The sequence below is a fragment of the Marmota monax genome, unplaced genomic scaffold (assembly GCF_021218885.2).
Source record: "Marmota monax isolate L192 unplaced genomic scaffold, Marmota_monax_Labrador192_F-V1.1 WCK01_AAM20220418_F8-fsc00129, whole genome shotgun sequence".
Lineage (NCBI taxonomy): Eukaryota > Metazoa > Chordata > Mammalia > Rodentia > Sciuridae > Marmota > Marmota monax.
In genome coordinates, this window is record NW_026693811.1 from 1,140,133 (window position 1) to 1,166,959 (window position 26,827).

The 26,827-nt window shown below is 35.8% G+C and overlaps 1 protein-coding gene across 2 annotated transcripts in view; it reads right to left on the bottom strand.

Annotated features, from left to right (window-relative positions):
- Ly75 (lymphocyte antigen 75) overlaps positions 1–26,827 on the bottom strand; it is a 136,288-nt gene that overhangs the window by 74,178 nt on the left and 35,283 nt on the right. For both annotated transcript variants that reach the window (XM_046462300.2, XM_046462299.2), the window contains exons 11-21: positions 26,649–26,818; positions 20,650–20,849; positions 19,099–19,241; positions 11,694–11,775; positions 8,279–8,347; positions 6,440–6,554; positions 3,235–3,270; positions 2,307–2,482; positions 1,611–1,678; positions 1,254–1,333; positions 417–556 (exon numbers count right to left, since the gene is read on the bottom strand). In XM_046462300.2, the coding sequence (XP_046318256.1) occupies positions 417–556; positions 1,254–1,333; positions 1,611–1,678; positions 2,307–2,482; positions 3,235–3,270; positions 6,440–6,554; positions 8,279–8,347; positions 11,694–11,775; positions 19,099–19,241; positions 20,650–20,849; positions 26,649–26,818 (1,279 nt within the window). The remainder of the gene's footprint in view (positions 1–416; positions 557–1,253; positions 1,334–1,610; positions 1,679–2,306; positions 2,483–3,234; positions 3,271–6,439; positions 6,555–8,278; positions 8,348–11,693; positions 11,776–19,098; positions 19,242–20,649; positions 20,850–26,648; positions 26,819–26,827) is intronic.

Below are 26,827 nucleotides of genomic sequence, written 5' to 3' on the forward strand. Positions count from 1 at the left end.
TCTGAAGAGTAGTTTGGGAAATGCTGATCTTATTTGATTGTCAGATGCTGTCTGGATGCTCTCCTTGAGGGGGAAAAGAAAACAGCAGCCAGAAATTAAGTCAGTTTCTTATGTGCCATAGAGATAGTCCTGACTAGTCAATGTATTACTAACCATTGACAGATCCACTTTAGCAATTTAAGTGTTGGTAGCATCAGAATAGAAATGCTGCATTTTGAAATACCTGCATGCATGACTAACTTCAGAGTTAACTCTTGATGTCACCCATGGTTTCTGGCAACAGAAAGGATCAGGCAGGATACTGATGCATGCAGAGACGCTTAGTGAAGATGTCTGATGGGTTGGCCTTCCACCATAGGCCATAAACCAGCATGAAAGCAACCACTGTCTGTACAGTGTAGCAATTCTCTTTTTACCTTATTCTGAAAAGGAATCCAATCCCCAGAACACTGAACTTTAGCAGCAGAATCTGGACTATATTTCTCTAATGAAGAAACATTGTATTTTTCACAGATGAAAGGCAATTTGGTTGTGCAGTCTGTTGGTTTATTTAAGTCTGAGAAATAAAAAGCAAGATTGCAATGGTGAAAATTTTTCATTCAGCACATTTTAAAAACAAACGTAGTAAACAAAGGCCCTTTTAAATTTTATTTTGTGTTTTTGGTGCTGGGGATTGAACCTGTTCTACCACAGACTGAGTTAAATCCCTAGCTGCAAGAAAGGCTCTTTATATCAGTCTTTCTCAAACGTTAAAATATATTCCCTTTCTTCCCTAGCCTTCCATTATCATCCTTCCATTACCATCTGTCTTCCATTATTATTTATATTAGTAGGTTCTAACACACCAATATTGCCAGTAAAAAAAAGAACACAATTGGTATAACTACCACCCCCTTCAAAGAATGATGGCAAGAAACAGGAGGAATTGAAAGGGAAGTTTAATTAGGAGTAAGGGTTATAAACCATATTTTACAACTACTGTCTCTTCACCTTTGTAAGTGTGTCTAAATGCTTATCATTTATGAGAGTGGTAAGTTTATTCATAAATAAATACTTTAGGATAAAGGAAGTTAGATTATTCACAGTGAAAAGTACCTTTTTGGATTTGGAATTTGGGCAATTGTCATTAACAATATATCAAAATAAGATGAAGCTATCAGATACATAATTGAAATGAAAACAAGATTAAGCTAGCAACTGATCCTGAAGTTCACATATGACATGATCAGCATTAAGGTTTGGACTTAACTTACCCATAAACCAAGTCTTGGCAGACATGTGCAAGCATTCCTCCCCAAATCTCATAGGAAAGTGGTGCCAGGGATGTCGTGAGCTGAAAGTAAATAAGAGATTCAACAACTCATAAGGTAATTAGATGTTCCATTCTGGCTTTTTACTCTAAGTTATTTTAATTCTAAATTTAATATTAATGCCATTATTTTATACCACTTTTTTATTGACATTAATATGAGAAGGGACTTGGCTTCTTTAATCTAGGCAGTTTATGGATTAATATTCAAAACTACTTATAAATAGCAGTCCATTAGTCAAGGGCAATCTGGGACTGCAGTAAGTGATAAATTCACAAAGGCAGAATCAATGTCACGTACTATATAAAATGACGATCTAGTGGCTGCTCACTAGTTCTCACCCACCACTTCTGTTCATCACTTGATATCTGCAAAAAAAATAAATAAATAACCACAAACACCTATCTTTAGAGATGCTGAATTTTCAAGGAAAGTTTTGCTTTAAATATTAATCACAAATAACTTCAATTTCTAGACATTCCATTATTTGGTCTCAAAATGACATGAATCATGACTTTTCACCAAAAAGTAATTTGACAGCCCCTATTTTATATATTCACAGAACCTATTTGGGGTCTAGAAAATAGAGTTGCTGTAATTAGAAGCATACATTAATTGGACTCATACATTAAATGGGCATACAGTGTCTTATTGCAATTAATGATAAATTTTAAAATATACAAATTATTTCTCTCCCTAAAAGTTATTTTATAACTTTATTAATAAGTAGAAACAGAAATTTTAATATAAGTTCACTTCTAATAAAGTAATGAATTAGGATAATTTATATTATCTACTGATGCTCATCTCATAAACTGATATTTATTTTAAAACATTAAGCAATCTCACTTAACTTTTCAAACACTGAACAATTAATATGGATGTTGTGAGGCAAATTTACTTTAGAGGAACATTTAACTTTTGTAGATTTTGGAAGTATTTTTAATGGAATAAATATAATAAGAAATATATTTAAAATGCATTCTTTTAAATTACATTTGCTATTTTGTTTTTGATGGCTTTTAGTCCTGTAAAAGACGTTATAGTAGCAAGAAAGCTGTGATTGCTAGCACAGTACAGGACGGCTTCTTCGTAGTTCAAGTGAGGATCAGCAACAAACCAATATTCACTTCCTTCAATTATAACTGGAGGCCCATGAATTCCAGCACGCTCTAAATAAGAAGATCAGAGTTAGGACCACGCCAACCAAACTGTACCCTGTAAGTATGGGTAACGGTTAAAACTTTACAAATAGTAACTGTTTTGGTTTGGATGTGTCTCCCACAGGCTCATGTGTTAAAGGCTTGGTTTCTAGCCCATGATGCTATTGGGAGGGGTGGAACCTTTTCAGACGTGGTGCTCAGTTGGAAGTCTTCTGGTCATATGGAGGTGTGCCCTTGGAAGAGATATTAGTACTCTGGAGCCTCCTTTTTCTGTTTTTCACTTCTCAGCCACCAGGAGTAAGCAGTATGCTCCACCAAGGGCTCTCTGCTATGAAGTGCTATCTTGCCACAGGCCCCAAAGCAACAAGGCTGACAGAATATGATCTAAAACCTCCAAAGTTGTGAGCCTAAACCTTTCCTCTTTTCGAGTTAATCATATCAAGTATTTTATTACAGTAAGGGAAAGCGGATTAACACAATAACCCATCTAGATTACTGGCTCTCTCTGACTGTGGAAGTGCTAACTGCAAGGAATTAAGGATTCCTTAGCCAGTGACTCTGCCACTTTTCTGTATTCACAGAGAAGAAAAATCTAGCCTCATCGACTCATTCCACACCATCCACCCACTTTCCTTGCCTGGAGACAATTTTATTTCTCTTGAAGACATGATAGAGAAGAAACTGGCACTTAAATAATTAACGATATACACTGTCAAAAGGATAAAAGCAGCTTTTGCTAAATTTCAGTTTTCTTAACTTACCTGGATTATACCAGTCTGGTGTTTTTGGAGTGCTGCCTGTATAAAGAAGAAAGCAAGTGGCTTGAGTTTGGTATCTGATCACAGATCAGCTTACTATAAGTAGGGCCTTTTAATGTTAATTACACTGTTATGAAGGTTTATTCATTTCTGAGCAAATCATTTGATTTCAAGTTATGTCATTTAGTTGAATTTTGTAGGGCTTGTACTAAAGCTTCTTCAGTGGCAAAAGATAGACTTGCTAAATATTAATAAAGTATTCCAAGCAGTCTAGGGCTGGGGATGTAGCTCAATCGTAGAGTACTTGCCTAGAACAAGCAAGGCCCTGGATTGGATCCCCAGCATTGAGGGAAAAAATATATTTAAAAAAATATATAAATGCATATGGATAATAAAATGTACAAATCCATATATATATATAATATATCATACACACAATACGTATGTATGAATTACTAGCAGTTTTTTTGCTTTGTATTGGAAGTCAAAAGGAAGACATGGACAAAACATAGCTAATAATTAGAAAGTTAAAAATAAGTAAATGATGATGTTGTATAATTTACACAGAAGCACTAAGGGGTTTGCATCAAGGTAATCACCCTGTAGGATGAGGCTATTCAGGAACTACTTCTCTATCTAATGGAATTTGAGTTAACTGCACTGTATACTTAGGGGGTTAGAGGTTACTGACTCATGAGATGCGGTTGGACAAACTGTCAATATTGAACCTTTTGAGAAAGTGAAACAAAACTAGGAGGAAAACAATAAAAGTCAATGCAGATTCCTGAATGGAAATGGGAAATATGATATGCTTCACAGAATCATGGGCTTCACAGTGGTGTGCGGGCCCTCACACACTATGGCTGAGGTGCTTCACTAACTCCCTGAGCCTTCATTATCTACTTTATAAAAATGAGTCTACTCACAAAGCACTTGAAGACCTTGCTATCACCCCTAAAGTGGTACCCACACAGCCCCATGCACAAAGCAGTCTTCACAGGATTCTAGTTGCTTCCTTCCCCCTAGTCATACTGGCTACAGGTCACAGTGGTTTCAACTCTAAAACATAATTCACTTTATTTAATTACAGGGTAAAACAGCTGTTCTTAATATTGCTGTGGTATCGAGGCTTTAGTCATCAGATGACCCTCCTGAGAGAGGACAGCCTACACATCCAGCATCCTTGGGTTTTCTAAGTTCTCTTCAGATTGGGTAGTTTTCATCAATAGAAATGCAAATTGATTTAAAAATGAACACAGTTTCTTGTCTATGATATAGTCAAAGTCTTTTTTTATATGAGACTATGAATACATATGTGTATATAAGGTAGCAAGAAGTATAGCTGCTGTATTTGATAGTGATAATTTCCCTAAAAACATTTTTATGAATTTTATTTTTGATATTTTCTTCAATTAAAAAAAAGAATTTTTAAAAGAATACCTAGTAATCATGGCTAATTAAAATTCATAGGTTCATATCCCTTTTAGAGAAGAGGGGACTACTTAGAACCAGGTAATAAAAAGGCAAGAAGAGAAAAGGCATGGTGATTTAGGCCAATAAGAGGAAAATTTCTTTAAGAAAACCAAAAATGCCAATTAATGTAAGTTGAGTAGATTTCGGCTGCTGTGGTAAACAAGAAAAATATCCAATCAGACGAATGCAATACCTTTTAACTTAGAAAGTTAGGTACTGTCAAAGGGGAGTTAACATAACATTTAAATCTTGGATTGAGCAATCATTGATTGCTTTAAATGACTGGTAGTTGATTCGCATGATATTTAGTTATTTAGCATTTTATTTTGTTTCTGCATGGGGGAAGAGGGGGAGTTATTATTTAGATCTGTTTGGATGACTTTAGATTTGCCAAGACAGTCAGTTCCCTTTAAACTAGCACATGCTCTATCATAACATTTCCTGACATTACAGTTCTGTCATTTCTAAGTTGCCCTGGTTTCCACTCTTGGTCTGCATCTCCACCCAAACAGGAGGTGGGGGTAGCCGCTACCAGTGCAGGTGCCTTGGAGTGAGCAAGGACACTCTGTAGCAGGCTGGTAAATGCCACAAATGGGAGGCTTACCCGAATGCTTCAAACCAGAGACATTGTGCATATTGGTTGTATATATTAGTTACTTTTCCACTTCCTTAAAGACCTTCCAAACTGGTTTTCCTTTGCTCCTTTTTGAAGTTTAATCAAACAATCAGGAATAACAGGGCATAGTCCTCCCCACCACACCAGGACAACCACATCAACAAACATTCATAAGCACAGAAGCACTCTTACTAGTGCCTGACTGTCCTCTTTCATGAAAGAGACTTGCCAGTTACTGTGCCTGAGGTCATATGTGGTGGTCCTTTGTAGGAAAATAGGCAAAACAATGACTCAATCTTTGGAGTTCTTTGAGAATCTGTAGGAGGATACACCTTTAGTTGAAACAGCTACATTCAGTTCAGAAATTCACTTCCTTTGTATTTTCCATTGTGTTTACAATGTGTGCTTAAAAATAACTGGAGGGTCTGGGGATATAGCTCATTTAGTAGAGTGCTTGCCTCACAGGCACAAGGCCCTGGGTTTAATCCCCAGCACTAACAATAAAAAAAAGGGGGGGGGGGGTAAAGTCTTCTCATTTTAAATAATAATTTCCTAACATTTTCCTTGTAAAATACTAAATTAAAAAAAAATCTATTTCTCTCTGTCATCAAAGGCTCTGCTATAAATCTAAGTTCCTGAATCTGAATTTACATGAAGTATTAGCAGTTTTGGAGTTCATTGACAATTGCTTCTAAATTTTATAATAACTTGCCAAATTTTGATTTTTTTTTTGGTTCCTGCCTAATTCTTCTCCAAATTATCTTCATTTTGTTTTTCATTTTGCATCAAAATAAAAATTAGAACGATTCTCTCTTCATCTCTCCTTTTATTAAAATAATCTTTCATACCAAAATCTAATCTCCCTTAAATGAGCCTTAAATTTTGTCTTCTATACAATTTTTTTCTATGACCAAAGAGTAAGCTATTACCAAATTTCTGTAAGCTAGACTTCTTATAGGAGAGGGAGTTAGGCAGTAGGGGGGTGGCATAATATATTAATTGCACCTCACGACATGTAAAAATTACAACTGTGAACTAAAGCGGTGTCATATATACTTCTAGCTCAGCATTTGCAACATTACCATGAGAAAATCATGAAAAGGAATAGCTACCACTTACCTTTTGGAATCTGGCATACCCATTCAAGTTTTGTGTCACAAGCAAAAGGCCTCAAATAAATATATTCTCCGTCATCATAGAAATGCCAGCTTCTTCGCCATGGCCTGTATATAACCTAAAGGAGGAAAAGGATTGCAGAATATTTTGAGGTTGCTGCTGCCCTTATGAAACACTAAACTGTACAGACTGTGGCCTTGGTCCCTATTTCAGCCCTGGCACTTAAGCTTTCTGTAGAATAAATGACACATGAATGAATGGAATGTTTAAATAGTAACTGTCTGAGCAAAAGCCTTCCAAGGGGACTGAAATAAATTATAAGGCCATGTTTATGTCCAACATGTTAATTCCTGTCTCTTTTCCCCCTGATTTTATTGACAAGAAATTGTAGAATCTTGTACTTATAAAATTTGGAAAAAGATCAAGTTATAAAAGAACATTATTTCAGCAGTATTCAAGCACCAGGCTGTGACTGGAACAGATCAGAAGATGACACAGAAGTCCAGGCTCAGGGGCTATACTCCTTTATTGTTGTTCTGACATTTCTAGGATGTTTCCCAATGCCTCATGGCCAGGGTGGCTCCCTGGGAATTCCAGTCAGCCACTTCTCTGAAGTGTTTACCTTTTCTGTGCTACTTTGGGAATTCTGTACAAATGGTATGATACTATAAGAGTTTATTACAAGAAGAGTTACTTTGAAAATAGTGTTTTCCAAAGACTTTCTCAATTTTTATTGGCCCCAACCTTCCTGTAGCATTTTCTTGGGCTACAAAGTGAAGATATTAACTGGATGTGTCCTCTTTCCTTGTCTTCTTTTATTTTTTAATTGGCAGTTCTCTCGAATCTACTTCTTAGCCCTTTCCTTTTTATAATATTCATTTCTCCCCTTCAACTCCTTCAAAGTTTCTTTAATTTCAACTTATGATAGGACACATCTTACGTCAAGGTTGAATTTAAAACTATCTAAATTAAAATAGAGCATATTCCACAGACCAGTACACCTTCCAATCATATTATACAGTGGTTAAGAGTACTGGACTCAGACATGTTACCACCAACATTTCAGTCCTGTTACCACCTAACCCTGAGTAAGTTACTCAAAGCTCAAATTTCTTTCTCTACACAATAACTATGGTAATAGTTCCTACCTAACAAGGTTGTGTATTAAATTAAATAATATATATGACATGCCTTGCACAGTACTTGACTTCTAAAGGAGTCAATAAGTGTTTGCTGCTCACCATCCCCACCATCACTGCCATTACCACTGTTATTCTTTCATAACAACCCCGTTCCTGTGTGTAACCTGTATTCTGCCCATCATAGCCCTGGCCTGATGGTATCATCTGCTTGTTTGTCTTTATCTCCTACTACACTGGAAGTTCCTTGAAGACAATGACAATGTTTTGTAGCCTATCACTGTTTTATTCCCCTTCACAGATTCCCTGAACATGTCACTTATGAAATGGATAAAGGAATGCATTCTGCAGAGGTAAATGCCTAATGGGTCTTTTATGTCTTCCACTCCTATCTGCTGTATTTTGAAATTTGTCTCAAGATAAATCTTCCTCATACTCTCAGTTCATGTCATCCTCCATCCTCAGAGACTTTTTTAATTGTCCTGTTGTTATCAAAAAAATGTACAAACACCTCATCCTGGCATTAATCTAATTTCCCAATGTTGTTGCAAAACAGCATTGAAAACAACTGCCTCCCCTTCTTTCCTGGGGATCAGGCCGAAGACCTCAAACATGCTAAACATGTGCTCTACCACTGAGCTACCATCTCAGTCCCGGATTTATTTATTTACTTTCAATGCAGATTTTCCAGCACTAGACTGACCTTGACAGCAGCACAGTCTCTGATGTCATAATCTTGCTGAAACTCATTTTTCATGATAATAGTAGTTACCTGAAAAGACAAGAGAGCCTTGAGAATTTAAGAATGATGCATAAATATTTGCAATTTAGATGTAATTTAAGCAGCTTTAATAACGGAGCATGTTCATATGCAACTGAAAAAAAACAGTTTAAAAATCAGGATGCTAAATCATGAGAAGACTTAGACAATGTCATAAGTTTCTAAACAAAGGAAGGCACAGTTTCAAAAGTGGAGGTTAATGATGTAGTAATTTTACTGCTACAGTGAGAGTGCCAAGACAATGACAACAACTACTTCTTCCACCTCCTCCGTCTTCTCTTTCATGTTTTGCATATGTTAAAATGCTGGTTATTTGATCAACTAATCTCAAATATGCTCCAAATTGAAAATAAAAGTCAGGAAAAAAAAAGGTCAGGAGTCTAACATTTAGAAAGAATACAAAATGAATTAACAGAAAGGTAAGGTGTAGCAAATATTGAATATTTGAAAATTTTGCTGTTTGTGTTATTTAAAATATCTCTTCAGAATAATGTAAACATTTGAAATAATATTGGAAGATTTTTTAGGTTCCCCCCAATGAATTGTTTCTCTCAATAAAGATAATTTCTCTTTATATAACTCCTATTTTTAGATAATAAAAATAAAAGTTTCTCATTATTAAAAAAAAAAATTAAAGCCAGTATGATGTTGCACACTTATAATCTCAGTGACTTGGGAGACTGAGGCAGGGGGATTGCAAGTTTGAAGACAACCTCAGCAATTTAGCAAGGCCCTCAGTAACTTAGCAAGACCCTGTCTCAAAATCAAAAATAAAAAAGATCTGAGGGCTGGAGTTGTAGCTCAGTGGCAGAGTGCTTGCCTAGCATGTGTGAGGCACTAGGTTTCAACCTCAGCACCACATAAAAAAATAAAGGTATTGGGTCCATTTACAACTAAAAATATGAAAAAAAAAAAAAAGATTTGGGGATGTAGCTTGGTGGTTAAGGACCCCTGGGTTAAATCCCCGTTACCCTCTTGAAAAAGAAGTAAAAAAAAAAAATTATTAAAAGCAAAATAAAGAAAAGCTTTGATGAAAAAAAAAATACTTTTACTAACCAAAGATGGCCACCACATCTATGTATCTATATTTTTCTCTTTTTTGGACCATTCATAAACTATATATATTTTTAAGTAAAAGTAAATTAGAACCTTGGTTTTTTCCCCCCACTTCATATACTTCATATATGTGAATCTGTTTCCATTTCAGTAAGCATACAGCTTCACAATTTTAATGATAGTTTGGTATGTGGATATATTTATATTTTTTAATTGACAAGTAAAATTGTAATTTTTTTAATCTTATACAACATGATGTTTTAAAGTATAGGCATTGTAGAATGACTGAATCTAATTTACATATACTTTACCTCACATAGTTATCATTTTGGTGGTGAGAACACTATACATCCACTATCAGCATTATTTTTAATAACTATAATTGCCATGTTTCACAATAATAGATCTCCTGAAATTAATCCTGTTATCAGTATCTGAAATTTTATATCCTTTGACAAACATCTCCTTAATCCCCTAACCCCTGATAACCACCATTCTACTTTTCTGAGATCAAGTTTTTTTGATTCCACATATTGGTGAGATCATATGGCATTTGTCTTTCTAGCTGGCTTATTTCAATGAATATTTTCACCTCAGGTTCATCCATGTTGTTGCAAGTGGCAGGATTTCCTTCTTTTTATGACTGAATAGTATGCCATTATGTATATATACCACAATTCCTTTATCCATTCATCCACTGATGGACATTTAGGTTGATTCCATATCTTGACTATTATGAATAATGCTGCAATAAACATGGAAGTGTAACTATCTCTTCAAAATACTGATTTTGGGGGCTGGGGCTATAGCTCAGTGGCAGAGCACTTGCTTAGTACATGTGAGGCACTGGGCTTGATCCTCAGCACCACATAAAAATAAATGAATAAAATAAAGGCATTGTGTCCATCTACAACTAAAAATATTAAAAAGATTACTGATTTCATTGGAATATATACCCATAGTGCAATTCCTAGATCATAAGGTAGTTCTTTTTTTTCTTCTTTTGAGTATTACTGGGGATGGAACCCCAGAGGGTTCTTCCTCTGAGCAATATCTCCAGTCCTATTTTTATTTTATTTTGAGAGAGGGTCTTGCTAAGTTGCCTAGGCTGGCTTCAAACTTGTGATCTTCCTGCCTCAGCTTCCCTAATTGCTGGTATTAGATGTGGGCACTACGTACCCCCCACTATCTTTTGTCTTTTTGATATCAGCTGTTCTAACAGGTGTGAGGTAATACGTGTTTGTGTTTTTAGTTTGTATTTCCCTGATGATTAGTAATGTTTAGCATTTTTTCATATATTTGTTGGCCATCTGAATGTCTTCTTTTGAGAAATGTCTTTTCAGATCATTTGCCCATTTTAAGTTGGTTTATTTGTTCTCTTGCTATTGAGTTGTTTGAGTTCCTTACATATTTTGGATATTAATGCTTATTAGATATATGGTTTACAGATAATTTTTCCCATTCTGTAGGCTGTCTCCTGGTTGACTGTTTTCTTTGGTGTGCAGAACCTTTTCAGTTTGGTGTGATCCCATTTGTCTATTTTTGCTCTTGTTGCCTGTGTTTTTGGGTCATATTCCATAAATCACTGTGCAGACCAGTATCATAGAACTTTCCCTCTTATGTTTTCTTCTAGAAGTTTTGTAGTTTTGGGTCTTACATTTAAGTCTTTTAACTCATTTTTAGTTGATTTTTGTAGATGGAGTGAGATAAGGATCTAATTTCATGCTTCTGTATGTGGGTTTTCAGTGTTACCTGCACTATTTATTGAACAGACTATCTTTTCTTCACTGTGTTCTTGATTGTCAGAAATCATTTGTGTGTAAATGCATGGATTTTTTTTCTGAGCTTTCTATTTTTCCACTGATCTATGTATCTCTTTATGGTAGTACCATTTTGTTTTGGTTGCCATAGCTATATACTACTTTTTATTTTATTTTTTGAACTCAGGAATTGAACTCAGGGATACTCAACCACTGAGCCACATCCCAAGCCCTTTTTGTATTTTATTTAGAGACAGGGTCTCACTGAGTTGCTTAGCACCTCACTTTTGCTGAGGCTGGCTCTGAACTCTCGATCCTTCTGCCTCAGCCTCCTGAGCTGCTGGGATTACAGCATGCAGCACCGTGCCCAGCTAATACATTTTTGAAGTCCAGGAGTGTGATACCTCCTACTTTTTGCTCAAGACTATGGTAATTCAGGTTCTTTAGAGATTCCTTATGACTTACCTGTTGTTGAAATAAACACTACTTCTATACTACCCCAACAGAAGGTTTTAACTTACTGGTGTACGATCACTCCACTGCCAGGATCCTTGTAGGTCTGGGCTCCTTTTATTCAAACCTATCCATAGCCAACGCTGGTCACTACATAAAGAGGAAGCATTAAAATTTTTTTCAGGATACTTGGTGAAAATATTTACCATTCACAATGCTTAAAGTGCTTCAGTCATATAACTTTATTTAGACTATCTTGTCACTGATTGGAAAACACAATCTCAAGCCATATAAAGAAGTCCTTTGAGCTGAGCATGGTGGTGCACACACCTGTAATTCCAGATACATGGGAAACTGAGGATTGCAAGTTTGAGACCAGCCTGGGCAATTTAGCAAGATCTTGTCACAAAATTAAAACAAAAAAGAAGGACTGGGGATGTAGTTTACTAACAGAGCACTTGTCTAGCTTGTGCAAGGCCCTGGGTTCAATTCACAGTGCTGACAAAGAAAAGAAGCCTTCTGAAATGAAACTGAACCCTTAATATGGTGTAGCTACAGAAAAAGCAGCATACTTTTAAATAACTAATTTTTTTTGCATGAAACACAAAAATAATTCTGCTTTAAACTTTCAAGACAAAAATGTTGTGATTATTTCAAAACTTTACTGCAGGGTTTTCACATTATTTTATTTTCAAATAGAGTCAAATACAACAATGGCATTTTTAAAAAGCATTGTCTAAACACACATCTCTTTAAAAAGAACAGAACCATTTTGCTAAATTTATACTGAACAAGGTTCAAAAAATATTTTAATTTCTATTGCCCATTAAGATGAAAGTAAACAAATTTGAGTATATTTGAAGTGCCAAAGAAATATACTAGAGAGATACAATTAAACGATCACTTAAGTGATGACACATAATATTCATAAGTAGTATACTTTGATGTACGTGCTGGGCGCAACGATGACACAGAGAAGTACAAGACCTAATAATGAAGTAGTTAGGGAGACAAGATTTATATAAGAAAAGAAAATGCGATAAGACCATTGATGAGAACTATCAAATAAGCTGTATAAATTTAAGTGCTACCAACGTTGAGAAGAAGGAGAGGTCATTGTGGACTGCAGAAGCAAAGGAAACACTTTCATGAGGTTAGGAGATAGTTTTCAAAGGATGGCTAACATTTCCTTCCAGCCAAAGTCTGAAGTGTACCATGTTCAGTATTCAGATTGGCCTAGAGGAAAACAGTTAGGCATTCCAAGGAAGAATATGTACACAATTATATGCACATTTAAGTGATCCCTTTCCTCAAATAAACTTAAGCTCTAGCCAGGGAAACAGATCTGCATAAGTAGAAGTGATAAGACTAAAAAATTTTCTGTTTCCATCCCTATATGAAAATAGTTTCTAAAATTTAAGACATCATAGGCAGACCAGTTATATTCCATATAATTGTGTGTGTGTGTGTGTGTGTGTGTTAGGTATTGAGACTGAACGCAATGCCTTCTACATGTTAGCCAGGTGCTGTACTACTGAGCTAATATCCCTGGCCCCATAGTACATATAATTTAATTTTCTGTTGGTACAAGGCATCAGTGGCACATGGATAAATACATATGTCTATAAGTGAGTATATGCGTATGCATACAGAATACATATATAAATATAGTATGAATATAGATACATATTAAAGAAGGGGTAGGATCCAAATCTAAAAACTATCCCTATTCTTAAGTAGGATATGGAATATATGGAATGTACAACCACAAGACTACTGGGAAATATAATAGAAAATTTTGTAAAAATTTGTAGACCTATTGAATAAAAGGCTAGAACAAACTATTTTAATTGCTTTTCACTTTTTAATAAAATAATTGCTTTCCTTTATCTCTTTCCTTTGTTCAATATTCTTTCATAGCTTAATATCAATCAGTGCTTTTTCATCATTTTAATCCCAAGTTTTTCAACTTGTTGCAATGGAATATGAAGATTGTCCTTTTTGGTTGTCAGTGTTATATTATTTTCTTTCATAGAGGACAATCACCAATTTGTAGACTTCAGATAAATCCAGGGGAGACAACTAAGTCAGTTTAAATTTATTATCTATAAAAGGAATTTGCAGTTTGTGTCTTCAGTTAATTAGAGTTCTCCTAACAGCTTCCAAATGTCTCATACTGTCTGAGTTTTGGATTTCTACACTATAGATCTGGATAAGCACCACATACAGCGTAATTAAAGCCAGATGGCTAAAATAAAGAGGAGATTAAGTTTCCTTCCTCATACTTACTTAGCAATACAACTTCATTTCTCCCAAATCTTTACACAATATATACTTGGGCCAGGGGAATTAATGTAGAAATTTTGTTTTTCCCTAAAGTAAGCATTAGATAGTTTACCTTCTTTATGCAATCAACAGTATAGCTGGGCAGATGATCAAAGGTCAACTGCCGGGCATTCAAGAGGTTCCCCCAAGCAGCCTTTGCAGAGGCCTGTCCCCAGATTTCCAGGCTCCTGATGCCCTCACCTATTCTCCTTTCCGCCAATGGCTGCCCCTCCTCCCACTTAAAAGCTTTTTTGCTTTCAAGTTCATTTCCACATCTCAGCTGAATCTCAGAGGACAGTTTCCTACAGAAAAAGAGTTTGCCCGATTGTCCAAAAAATATTTAATCTTCACTACTTTCTGAGACTGAACTTCATTTCAACCCAGAAATTTAGTCTTCCGTTTCATTTCCAGGGATTCACTAGTGCGTCACAAATACAGAAAACAGTAGCTACTTGTGTTTGTGTGTGTGGTCCAAAGTGGAAAGCATTTTCTGAATTATAACTTGTTCCAAGTTTGATCTGCTTTAGCTGTAGCCAGATAAAGAAAGGTAAGAATAAAATGGAAATCACATCTATCATTGCAAACCTCCGATGTAGATTTCAGAAAACTGGAGGGAAAAACAGAAGTTAGGTACCTGATCATAATAGGAATCAGATCAAAATCAAACTTTCTCAATAAATTTCTTGTACTCCAGTCCAAGTATACAAACCAAGTATACAGTTTCAAGGCCTTTAGGTTAAGGAGACATTATATAAAAGGTTAATATGTGTGAGTGTGCTAAAATTCCTATTCTCAATCAAATTTCCTGTCGCATCTGGTTGCAAAGAAAAACAGTATCTCAGCCATAACCCCCAATAAATACTATTTGATGAGGGCTCTTAGTCTGCAAAGCCTTAGATTTATATCTAAATCCATTCATGCCACTTCACAGGAGGCAGTGTACACAGCAGCAATGGCATTGCAAATAAGCCTTTATTCTCTAATCCTATGACTATTTTTGCTCTACAATGGCTTTCCCTGTTGGGCTGCTATTAAGAGCTGCAAAGATCTCAGAGCCTTAATGACTTGGTGCACCATGAATCCTTTTCATTGAAATACAAATAGAGATGTGGAATTTAGATTGTGAGAAGTATAGCAGTAATCTGACTTAACTCTTTGGCATGCAATACACAATTTGGGTGGGCAATGGACTTCTTGCTGAGAAAGGTCAATTTCTGCAATAAAAGCTAATACATTCAAGGAGTAAGCTTTAGAGTCATTTTCTAATATGAATGGGTCTACTTCCTTCTTTTCCTTTAAGCCATGGCTACATTTTTGGTTCTAGAATGTTTTCTTTCTAAGTACAGCACAGGGAAACAATCTCTTTATTAATGGAATACTTATTAAGCAGAAACACAGTCTGTTGGGGGCTGGGGATGTGGCTCAAGCGGTAGCTCGCACTCACAAGGCATGCGTGCGGCCCGGGTTCGATCCTCAGCACCACATACAAACAAAGATGTCGTGTCTGTCGAAAACTAAAAAATAAATATTAAAATTCTCATTCTCTCTAAAAAAAAAAAAAGAAAGAAACACAGTCTGTTTAATGTGGTATTATTTTGGCTGCTAGGATAAGACTACAAATAAAACATAATTCCTAAAGAGATTTGTTTTCTTTCCTCTGTGCTTTTCTGTTTTTTAATTCCACATACATTATTTTTGTGATTAGAAAAAAAAAACATTAAACATAGTAATTCTGTGGACAATCATTTTATAAAAACTACATGTATAGGAATGGAAGAAAATTGAAAGCATTTACACTAAATGTTAACTATAACTGGGAACTAGGATTTGAGGTGATTCTTATTTTCTTCATTACCCTTTTAATAGTTTCCAAATTTTACATATGAACTTGTACTAATTTTTAAATTGGAAGTGCTTAAGTGTGATTAAAAAAATAAAGAGAAGTTCTTTAATTATCATTCATATTAGTGTAACATGAACACATTCCTAGTGTAATCCAGTGGGTAATAGAGGCTCTTAGCAGTCATTTCTATCACATGTGTTATTCCAGTGTTTTCCATTAATTGATTCCCACAAATACCTACACCTTTACTGCTTAGTACTTACCCATGACTCCCTGTTCCAATTAGAGTTACTAATTCTAGAATCCAGAGTTTGTTTGCATATCAGTATTTTACTACAAATGCTTTATCTAGACAGTGTGATATTGTGCGGGTCAAGCTTGAGATCTTGGGGCCATTAGGCTGCTTTGCTCAAAATTCACACTTCAGAGAGGATCAGTAGAGTGTTAAAAAAGCCATGCCCCACAGGTGGCCACCACAGGGATGTGTGTGATCCAAAGCTACACCTGAGGCTGTAGTAATTAGCCCCTGCTGAAAGTCAGGAAAGGGTTTATGTCAGTGAAAATAGAAGTTGCTAATCAGCATGATTTCAGAAATGAGCTCTCCTTAGTGAAATTTAAATTATTCAAGATATGGGGATTAACTAAAATATTTAGAAAGACTCTCACTCTTCATAAAAGGGTTCAAGGATCTTGGGAGACCAGTAGCTGTACCTTTAGAAATGGCACTAAGAGCTTGATCCCTTGTCCAGTCACTGGGTCAAGTGATTGCGGGCCTGATGCCAACTATAATGGGAATGAGAATCTGCCATTGGTGCAGAGGTTCATTTAATAATACTTTGTCATTAATTGTGATATGGCTACTGGTTTGAACTACTCTTCTATTTTTAATTCAGAAAGAACTTATATATTAATTGTATTCATTAACTATATCAAGTATATATATTAAGCCAGAAATGAATAAGAATTTTACCAGATGCATTTTTAGTGCCTATTAAGATGATCACATGGCTCTTGTGATTATTAACTCATTTGCTATTTGAGTTAATATGGAACAAGCACATATCATAAGGAGGTCAAGAAGTAATGAGTTAGGGACCCTGGCAAATTGAACAGTGACGTCACATCTCAATGGGCCACCAGCTACTCACACTGACTCATATGCAGTGTAATATGATTCATTGCCAGTTTTTTCAATTTTTAAAGAGACGGGTTTTTATTGAAATGTCTTAATTTTGTAACACTTTGTATACCCTTTCTTCCAGGAAAAGAACATCATTACTTTGGGCTGTTTTTAAGTCTCTTAATAGCAACGTAGAATTGGATACTATTATTGAACAAATTTGTATACTCAGACTTAATCAAAACAGACAATGGGTCTTTTGCCAACTTGTTTTATGTTGGATTTCATCCTTGATTATTTTATTTATTTATATTTATCTATATGGGCTCCACCACAACCTATTTATACATTCAATAGATGGACATATGCTTAAATTGTACTAAACATTATCTTCAAGCTTTAAAAATTTACATAATCAATGTTTCTAAATACGATTTCCAGGTAAAATGAGAAATTTACTATGCTTTCATTTTTTTCACAACTGTTTTAACTTTCTACATTCTAATTTTTATTTATATAAACAGTTAAAAACCTGGTGTTATTAAATTATTCTTATATTTCTCTTTCAAGACAGAGGATAAGTTCGTTCTGTCTTTATAATTATATTTATTACAACTACTTAGATTTTGGGCTAGGTTTTAATGTTATATTATTCCTTCTGATTCTTTTATAATGAAATCCCTACTCAAGTGTTTTTGATTTTTGTATTCACCTCTTAACTGGAATTTGTCTTTGAAATTTTTTTTCCAAGAAGGTAATATGGGTGGTTAATATCAATTAATTTCTTTTTTTTTTTCAATATTTATTTTTCAGTTTTCAGCGGACATAACATCCCTGTTTGTATGTGGTACTGAGTATCGAACCCAGGCCGCACGCATGCCAGGTGAGCGCGCTACCACTTGAGCCACATCCCCAGCCCCTCAATTAATTTCTTCACAAGTGAAATTAATTGGAAACTAAAATTAATATATTATAAGCTTTTTCTGCCTCAAAACTCTTTAGATATCAGTCTTTAAATATCTTCTACATTCCAAAGAAGGCTAGTTAAACTTTTTCTTTGTTTTGGCAAACTATTTTAATTTTTGCTGTTTTCCTTGAGATTTTTGTTAGATTCAAAATAATTGGGAAAATATAATTTACTCTGGTATACCCTGAATTTTTTTTTTTTTTTTTTTTTTTTTTTTAAGACAGCTTTGGGTCTTTCTTCAGTTCAGAAAGTGAAAAGAGGAAAAACATTTTGTGGAGTTGATGACCCTAATAACTATGATGTGTGCAAAGCTTAGAAATTTTTTTTCCAAGACAGCATCACCTGGCTCATATTTTTCCATATTGTCCTTAAAGACATCAGGAAAATTGACAAGGAAGGCTCCTTCTACCTCAACATTAAAATCACAATGGCTATAACTTCTATGATCACTTCCAATTTTCCCTTTCTTACTGCCCTTCCTCTATGCAGGCTTCCACCAGAGCAGCTGTACTAGCTTTCTAACTAGTTGGTCTGCATTGACCTACAGAGCTGCTCCCCTCTCTGAATGTATGTGTACGTATGTATGCATTTATATGTATATGTGTATCTGTATGCTTGTGTATATAGGAATATAAGTGGCTTATACCACTTAATTAATTTCTTCACAAATGAAGTTAATTGGGGACTAATTAACTTACTTGTTTTTTACTTATTGACTTAAACTCATTCTCTGATAAGCAAAGAAATCTCAATTTCGTATCCAAATCTTATTTTTTAGCCAAGTTGTATGATTCATTTCTCCTTGCCCACATCTGTACATTCTGTTCTCAGCACCTTGACTTGTGTTTTCACTGGCTTTTTCTATTTTACTTTTTAAAATATTACCTACCCTCCAATAATCAGCCTTCCTCATGACATTTCCCTTGATCATACCTGCCAGGAAAACTTCCTCCCTTCTCTGAATTGCCAAGGCCCCTCTTTATCTATGCTGTAGATTTTTTTTTACATACTTTTCTTAACACTGTTGTTGAACTTTACTAGAACAAAGGACAGGGACTGTGTCTCACTCATCTCTGAATCTCTCGTGGTATCTTGCATATAAGAGTGCTTGATATTGCATGACTGCTAAGCACTGGTTTTTTAAGATAATATAACATGTTAATCTGAATATTTACAAGACATCACATATAGCACAGAAGCTCATTCTAGAAATATTACCTGAACTGCTCCCTTAACCAGTGAAGGTATTCCTTGATTTCAGTCATATGACTGAAGCTAGGCAGGTGTGCTCCAAGTGCTTGGCAGAATCTTTCAGCTTCTTCCCAGTTCCTCTTTCTCACAATTCTTTCTGCATGGAATGCCTTGACAAAGTATAATGTTAATTTGTTTTCTGGCATAATCATGAAGTATTCATAGTTTTAAAGTCAATTATAGTCAAAATATTATGGGACCTGAAACTGATCCTCATAATGAAGGCACAGGAAAATCTGTGTACAATGAGTCAAGGACCCTTCATGCTCTAAGTGTCAACTAAAGGCCTATAAAGATGATCACTATTGTCAGATGTATGAACTACCTCAGTCAGGCTGGTAAACTGCTCCAACAAGATACCATGTTCTAATGCATTCCCAGGACTTTGAAAGAGAAAATGAACCAGTAGTCAAGGCTGTAAAGGGTACATAAGGAAGCTCTGGGAGAAGAATTCTGCAAAGAAGTATGCTAACAATATAATTTCGAATGCAAGCCACTAATACCTACATAAGAAGAGGACTATTTTCAGATCAGGAAGTAGCAAATAAAAGTCTGTACTGATGTGTGAACTTTCACAGAAGGCAACAAAACAAAACCTGCCATTGTGGACTGTTTCCTTGTTGTGTAATGATTAATTTTAGGTCAAAGAAATCATGATTTCAAAAAAGAAGAGAAAATGCACTGGTAGGCCAATTATTGGTCCCAATTCTTCTGTTCCCTATGATATGATGACACATTCTTGTCATGGCCTCTTTGGGGTGGAGTAGACTTCTCTGTACTTTGATGTGGGGTTTGGCGATGTACCTTTCTGTGATTAATGGGATACTAGTGTAGCTAAAGTGAGCAGAGGCCTGAGATGTGCTTATGTGTTTAGGCTTGCCTTCTTGGGCTCCAGTGATTTGCCACAAGAAACAGTCTCCTGAGAGAGGCTGCCCATTCGGCTTGAGCCCTAGAGTGAAGAAAGAGCAATAGGCCCCAAGTCATCATAGGGAGTCCCACATAGCTGACCTGCAGCTGGAAATAGAGTTGACCATTCAAACTAGATCAGTCAAACCCTAGCTGACCCCAAGATTTATGAGCCTGAGACTAAACACTGTCATTGCTACTAAGATTTGGGGTAGTATCTAATGGTTGGTTTGTGGGACTGACTGACTGAATGACCCATTTTTTTCCCATAATGAGAAGGGATGAACCTCTTTATTTGACAAGAAGTAGAGGGATACGAGAATCACAAGCATTGCATCAGCATGGTGGCAGCCCACCAACTCTCAGGAGGAGAGAAGCCAGGCAGAGGGCCAGTTCTGGCTCTGGCCCTACTCTTTGGGGGAGGACATGTGCAGAGTGTGGGATTGAAACACCTGACACCAAAGTTTCCAGATGTCCTGCCAAGGACTCTATGCTCCCAAACACTTTTTTAGGTTATATGTCTATGGCAAGGAACATAATTTGTACAAAGACATGAACTAGGATAGTGCAGAGACGATATCACTGAAGGACTGGGTGAGAATGCCGCTTTACCTTGTAACAAGAAACACCGGAGGGGAAACCATGCCAGCCTTCAGGACAAGGGCCATCAGGCTTGGGGGCTGCTTTTTCAGGCTCCAGGGGTCCAGTTATTTTCTTGCAAATTGAAAGTGCTCTGAAGCTTCTGCAGTCCTTCACCACCCACTTGCCAAGAAACTTTCCAGTTGACATAGCCACGCACCCACCTGGAGACGCTAGGGTTGAATGGGAAAGTTTAATTAAAATTTTAAAGTCCAAACATTTTCTATCATGAATTTCTTCTCTTTATTTGAGACAAAGTAGGGAGAAAAAATAAGAAAAAACAATGGAAGAAAAAGAGGAAAGAAAGATATTGTTCAGAATAATGATTATGATGGATGATGATGGTGGTGGTAGGTATTATAGAGAAGTATTGACTCCCAATCAGATACCACTCTAGGGATTAAGCTCATTAATTCTTTTTTTTTTTTTTGTTACTGGGGATTGAAAACTCAGGGGCACTTGGCCACTGACCCACATCTTGAGGCCTATTTTGTATTTTATTTAGAGACAGGGTCTCACTGAGTTGCTTAGCACCTTACCATTGCTGAAGATGGCTTTGAACTTGCGATCCTCCTGCCTCGGCCTTCCAAGCTGCTGGTATTACACGCCTGCACCACTGCACCCAGCCTAATTAACTCTGACAACAAACCAGAGGGTGGATTCTAGCCACAACTGAGGTAAGTGAGGATGAAGTAACCTGTCCAAGGTCACTCTATTAGTAAGCAGCTGGCCCAAAGCAATCTGCTTCCAAGGTGGTATCCCAAACCACTATGCTGCAGGGAAATGGTTCCAATTCGCTTAAAAAACTTTGAGCAGTTTCTAAGCAATTCAGTTCACTTCAAAATAAAACCCTGTCAGATTCAGATCCAAAGGAAGGGTGAGGACAATAAAGACAGAAGGAGGTATGTGAAAACATATTTGTTTAGTATTTATCTTATGACAGTCATAATTTTATTTGTTCATAACAACATTAAAAGATAGTTTATTTGGAATGGAACCACCATTTGACCTAGTCATTTGACCCACTCCCAAAGGATTTAAAATCAGCATACTAAAGTGGTGCAGCCACATCAATGTTTACAGCAGCTCGATTCACAATTGCTAAACTATGGAACCAACCTAGGTGCCCTTCAAAAGATGAATGGATAAAGAAACCATGGCATATATACACAATGGAATATTACTTGGCCATAAATAAAAATGAAATTATGGTATTATGGTATTAATGCCATAATATTGGTATTAATTGTTATTATTTGTAAATGGATGGAACTGGAGAACATTATGCTAAGCAAAAAAAGCCAATTCCAAAGAACCAAAGGTTGAATGTTTTCTCTGATAAGCACAGCTTATTCATAGTAAGGAGACAGTCATGGGTGGACTAGACAGAGGGAAGTGTGGGGGGGCATAGGGATACGAATGATAGTGGAATGAATTAGACATTATTACCCTATGTGCATTTATGATTACATGACCTGTGTAACTCTACATTATGTACAATCAGATGAATGAGCAGTTAATACTCCATTTATGTATGACTTATCAAAATACATTCTACTGTCGAGTGTAACTAATTAGAACAAATTTAAAAAAATTTTTTTAAAAAGGTAGTTTGAATTACCAGATTTTGTGTGTGTGTGTGTGTGTGTGTGTGTGTGTGTGGTACTAAGGCTTGAACCCAGGGCCTTGCACATGCTAGACACTTGCCCTACCACTGAGCCACATTCCCAGCCCTCAGATCTACTTTTCGAATGAAGACTAAATTACTTAACCCTAGTCATAGTAAATGAGAGGAAAAGTTGACATTTGAACTCAGATTTGTCTGGCAAAAAGTTATGCTATACTTCCTTTCCATTATAGCATGATATTGGTAGTCATGACCATGTGTCACCAATTTTGAGGGCAGTCCCAATTTCAAGTATTATTTTAATTATAAGCTTACATGATCCAATTTCAATGTTGTGAAAAATAGTTTAATTATAATTCTGCCTGAAATGAACAGAATACAAGAAGAGTCACATACACTGAAAGGAACAAGAATGACTTCTATCCCACCAAACAGAGAAGCTATATGGTCTCATATTTACCTATAGGCAACAAGAGGAACAAGGAACTCAGAAAAATAACGCCACACCACCCAGGATGGGTGTGCTGCGTCTTCCCTGTTCTGCCCACCTATCTACCTAATGGAAGTTTTTCTGACCACACAGCGAAGGACACCATGGTGGTGGCTACTTCTTGAGCCCTCTCAAACCACTGAAGCTTATCAAGGATGGATGTGACATTTATTCTAAAATGGCCGAGTCTATATTAAAGAAATCTATGTTTTACCTGCTAGAATATTTCTGATTTAAGTGAGATTTAACCAAGTTTGATGTCTGTATCCTCTGACTTTTGTAAGTAAATAAATGATTTTGTTAATATTAACAATACTCACATTGATGGTCATGACCATGTGTCACAAATTTTGTGGGAGTTCTCCATGCTCCAGTTTCCTGATTATGAAAAAATGGTCTCATTGGGATTTTAATAGGAATTGCATTAAATCTGTATAATGCTTTTGGTAGTATGGCCATTTTGACTATAAATTCTGCCTATCCGGGAGCATGGGAGACCTTTCAATTTTCTGAGGTTTTCTTCAATTTCTTTCTTTACTGTTCTGTAGTTTTCATTGTATGAGTCTTTCACCTCTTTTGTTAGATTGATTCCCAGGTATTTTATATTTTTTGAGGCTATTGTAAATGGAGTAGTTTTCCTAATTTCTCTTTCAGTGGATTCATCACTGATGTATAGGAATGAGTTTGATTTATGGGTGTTGATTTTATATCCTGCTACTTTGTTGAATTCATTTATTAGATCTAGAAGTTTTCTGGTGGAATTTTTTGGATCTTCTAGATATAAAATCATGTCATCAGCAAACAGTGATAGTTTGAGTTCTTCTTTACCTATTTGTATACCTTTAATTTCTTTCATCTGTCTAATTGCTCTGGCCAGTGTTTCAAGAACTATGTTAAACAGAAGTGGTGAAAGAGAACATCCCTGTCTTGTTCTAGTTTTTAGAAGAAATGCTTTCAATTTTTCTCCATTTAGAATGCTGTTGGCCTGGGGCTTAGCATAGACAGCTTTTATAATGTTAAGATATGTTCCTGTTAACTCTAGTTTTTCTAGTGTTTTAAACATGAAGGGGTGCTGTATTTTGTCAAATGCTTTTTCTGAATCTATTGAGATGATCATATGGTTCTTCTCTTTAAGTCTATTCAGGTGATGAATTACATTTATTGATTTCTTTATGTTGAACAAACCTTGCATCCTCGGATGAACCCCACTTGATCGTGGTACACTATCTTTTTGATATGTTTTTGTGTGAGATTTGCCAGAATTTTATTGAGGAATTTTTGCATCTATGTTCATTAGAGATATTGGTCTGAAGTTTTCTTTCTTTGATGTGTCTTTTCCTGGTTTTGGAATCAGGGTGATATTGGCCTTATAGAATGAGTTTGGAAGTGCTACCTCTTTTTCTATTTCCTGAAATAAATTGAAGAGTATTGGAATTAGTTCTTCTTTAAAGGTCTTATAGAACTCGGCTGTGTACCCATCTGGTCCTGGGCTTCTCTAGGTTGGTAGAGGGCATCTTTAATTTCATCACTTGAAATTCAACTGTTTAAATTGTCTATATCATCCTGATTTGATCTGGGCAAATCATATGGCTCTAGAAATTTGCCAATGCCTTAAATATTTTCAATTTTTTTTTTTTTTTTGGAGTAAGAATTGAAAGATCTCTAGAACAAAAAGTACAGAACACTAAAGAAAGAAATTAAAGAAGACCTTAGAAGATGAAAAGATCTTCCTTGGTCTTGGATAGGCAGAATTAATATTATCAAAATGACCATACTACCAAAAGCACTATACAGATTTAATGCAATTCTAATCAAAATCTCAATGATATTCCTAATAGAAATAGAAAGAGCAGTCATAAAATTCATCTGGAAAAATAAGAGACCCAGAATAACTAAAGCAATCCTTAGCAGAAAGAGTGAAGCAGGTGGCATCACTATACCAGACCTTAAACTATATTACAAAGCAATAGTAACAAATATTGCATGGTATTGGCACCAAAACAGACTGGTAGATAAATGGTACAGAATAGAGGACACAGAGACTAACCCACATCATTACAGTTATCTTATATTAGACAAAGGTGCCAAAAACATACATTGTAGAAAAGATAGCCTCTTCAACAAATGGTGCTGGGAGAACTGGAAATATATATGCAACAAAATGAAATTAAACCCTTCTCTCTCACCATGTACAAAACTCAACTCAAAGTGGATCAAGGACCTAGGAATTAAACCAGAGATCTGGCATCTAACAGAAGAAAAAGTAGGCCCCAATCTCCATCATATCAGATTAGGCCCCTACTTCCTTAATAAGACTCCTATAGTGCAAGAATTAAAATAAAAAATTAATAAATGGGATGGAATCAAACTAAAATCTTCTTCTCAGAAAAAAAAAATCAGTGAGGTGAATAGAGAGCCTATATCTTGGGAGCAAATTTTTACCACTTGCACACAGACAGAGCACTAATCTCTAGGGTATATGAAGAACTCAAAAAGCTAAACACCAAAAAAATAAATAACCCAATCAATAAGTGGGTTATTGAACAGACACTTCTCAGAATGTGATATACAATAAATCAACAAATATATGAAAAAATGTTCAACATCTCTAGCTATTAGAGAAATGCAAATGAAAACTTCTCTGAGATTTCATTTCACTCCAGTCAGAATGGCAGCTTTTAAGAATACAAACAATAATAAGTGTTGGTTAGGATGTGGAGAAAAAGGCACATTCATATATTGCTGATGGGACTACAAAATGGTGCAGCCAATATGGAAAGCAGTATGGAGATTCCTTGAAAAACTTAGAACCACCATTTGACCCAGCTATCCCACTCCTTGATCTACTCAAAAACAGCATACTACAGGGACATAGCTACGTCAGTGTTTATTGCAGCACAATTCACAATAGCTAAACTGTGGAACCAACCTAGATGCCCATTGGTAGATGAATGGATTAAAAAAAATGTGATATATATATATATATATATATATATATATATATACACACACACACACACACACACACACACACATACATACATATATACATACACAATGGAATATTACTCAGCAATAAAAGAGAATAAAATCATGGCATTTGCAGGTAAATGGATGGAGTTGGAGAATATTATGCTAAGAGAAGTTAACCAATCCCCAAAAAACAAAAGCCGAATATTTTCTCTGATATAAGGAGGCTAATTCATAGTCGGGTTGGGAGGGGAAGTATGGGAAGATTAGACAAACTCTAGAAAAGGCAAAGGGGAGGGAGGGAAAGGGAGGGGGCAAGGGGTGTAAAAAAGATGGTGGAATGTGATGGTAATCATTACCTTAAGTACATGTATGAAGACATGAATGATTTGAATATACGTTGTATACAACCAGAGATAAGAAAAATTATGATCTATATGTGTAGTATGAGTTGTTATGTGTTCTGCTGTTATATACAACAAATTAGAATTAAAAAAATAAATTAAAACTATGTACAAAATAGTCTCTTCTTTATTCTTACTCTCTAAGAATAACAGAAATAAACATTCAGTTTTGGAGAGTGAAGTTAAGCAAATAGATGAAAATGTGAAGTGCTTCACAATGATGCTTCTAGATTCTGTTTGAATCTTACATAGAAAAAGATAAAACAAAAACAAAACCCTCACACTGGTGGTTCTATCTCTGAGTTGTTAGATGATGGTTTTGGAGACCTGAGTTTTCTTACTTCTTTCATTGGATCATTTCATAGTCGCCGGTTCTGAGATCATCAATCCCCTCACGTTCCAAACACAAATGAAGAACACTTGGGAGGGATGCTATTTCACTACTCACTAATTCTACTCCTTTTCAGGCTCAGACACTTACCTGGTTCAAAAAAATTCCAGTTGGAAAATGTCACAGCTTGCTTTATTCCACCAGCAGTTGCCCAACTGTATTCTCCACGGGAGTCTGCATCTCTCAGGCCAGTCCAGAAGTATTTTCTGAGAGACTTGTCATACTTTTTCATCATATCATTTAGGTATTCTTGCTCAAATCTATAAAAG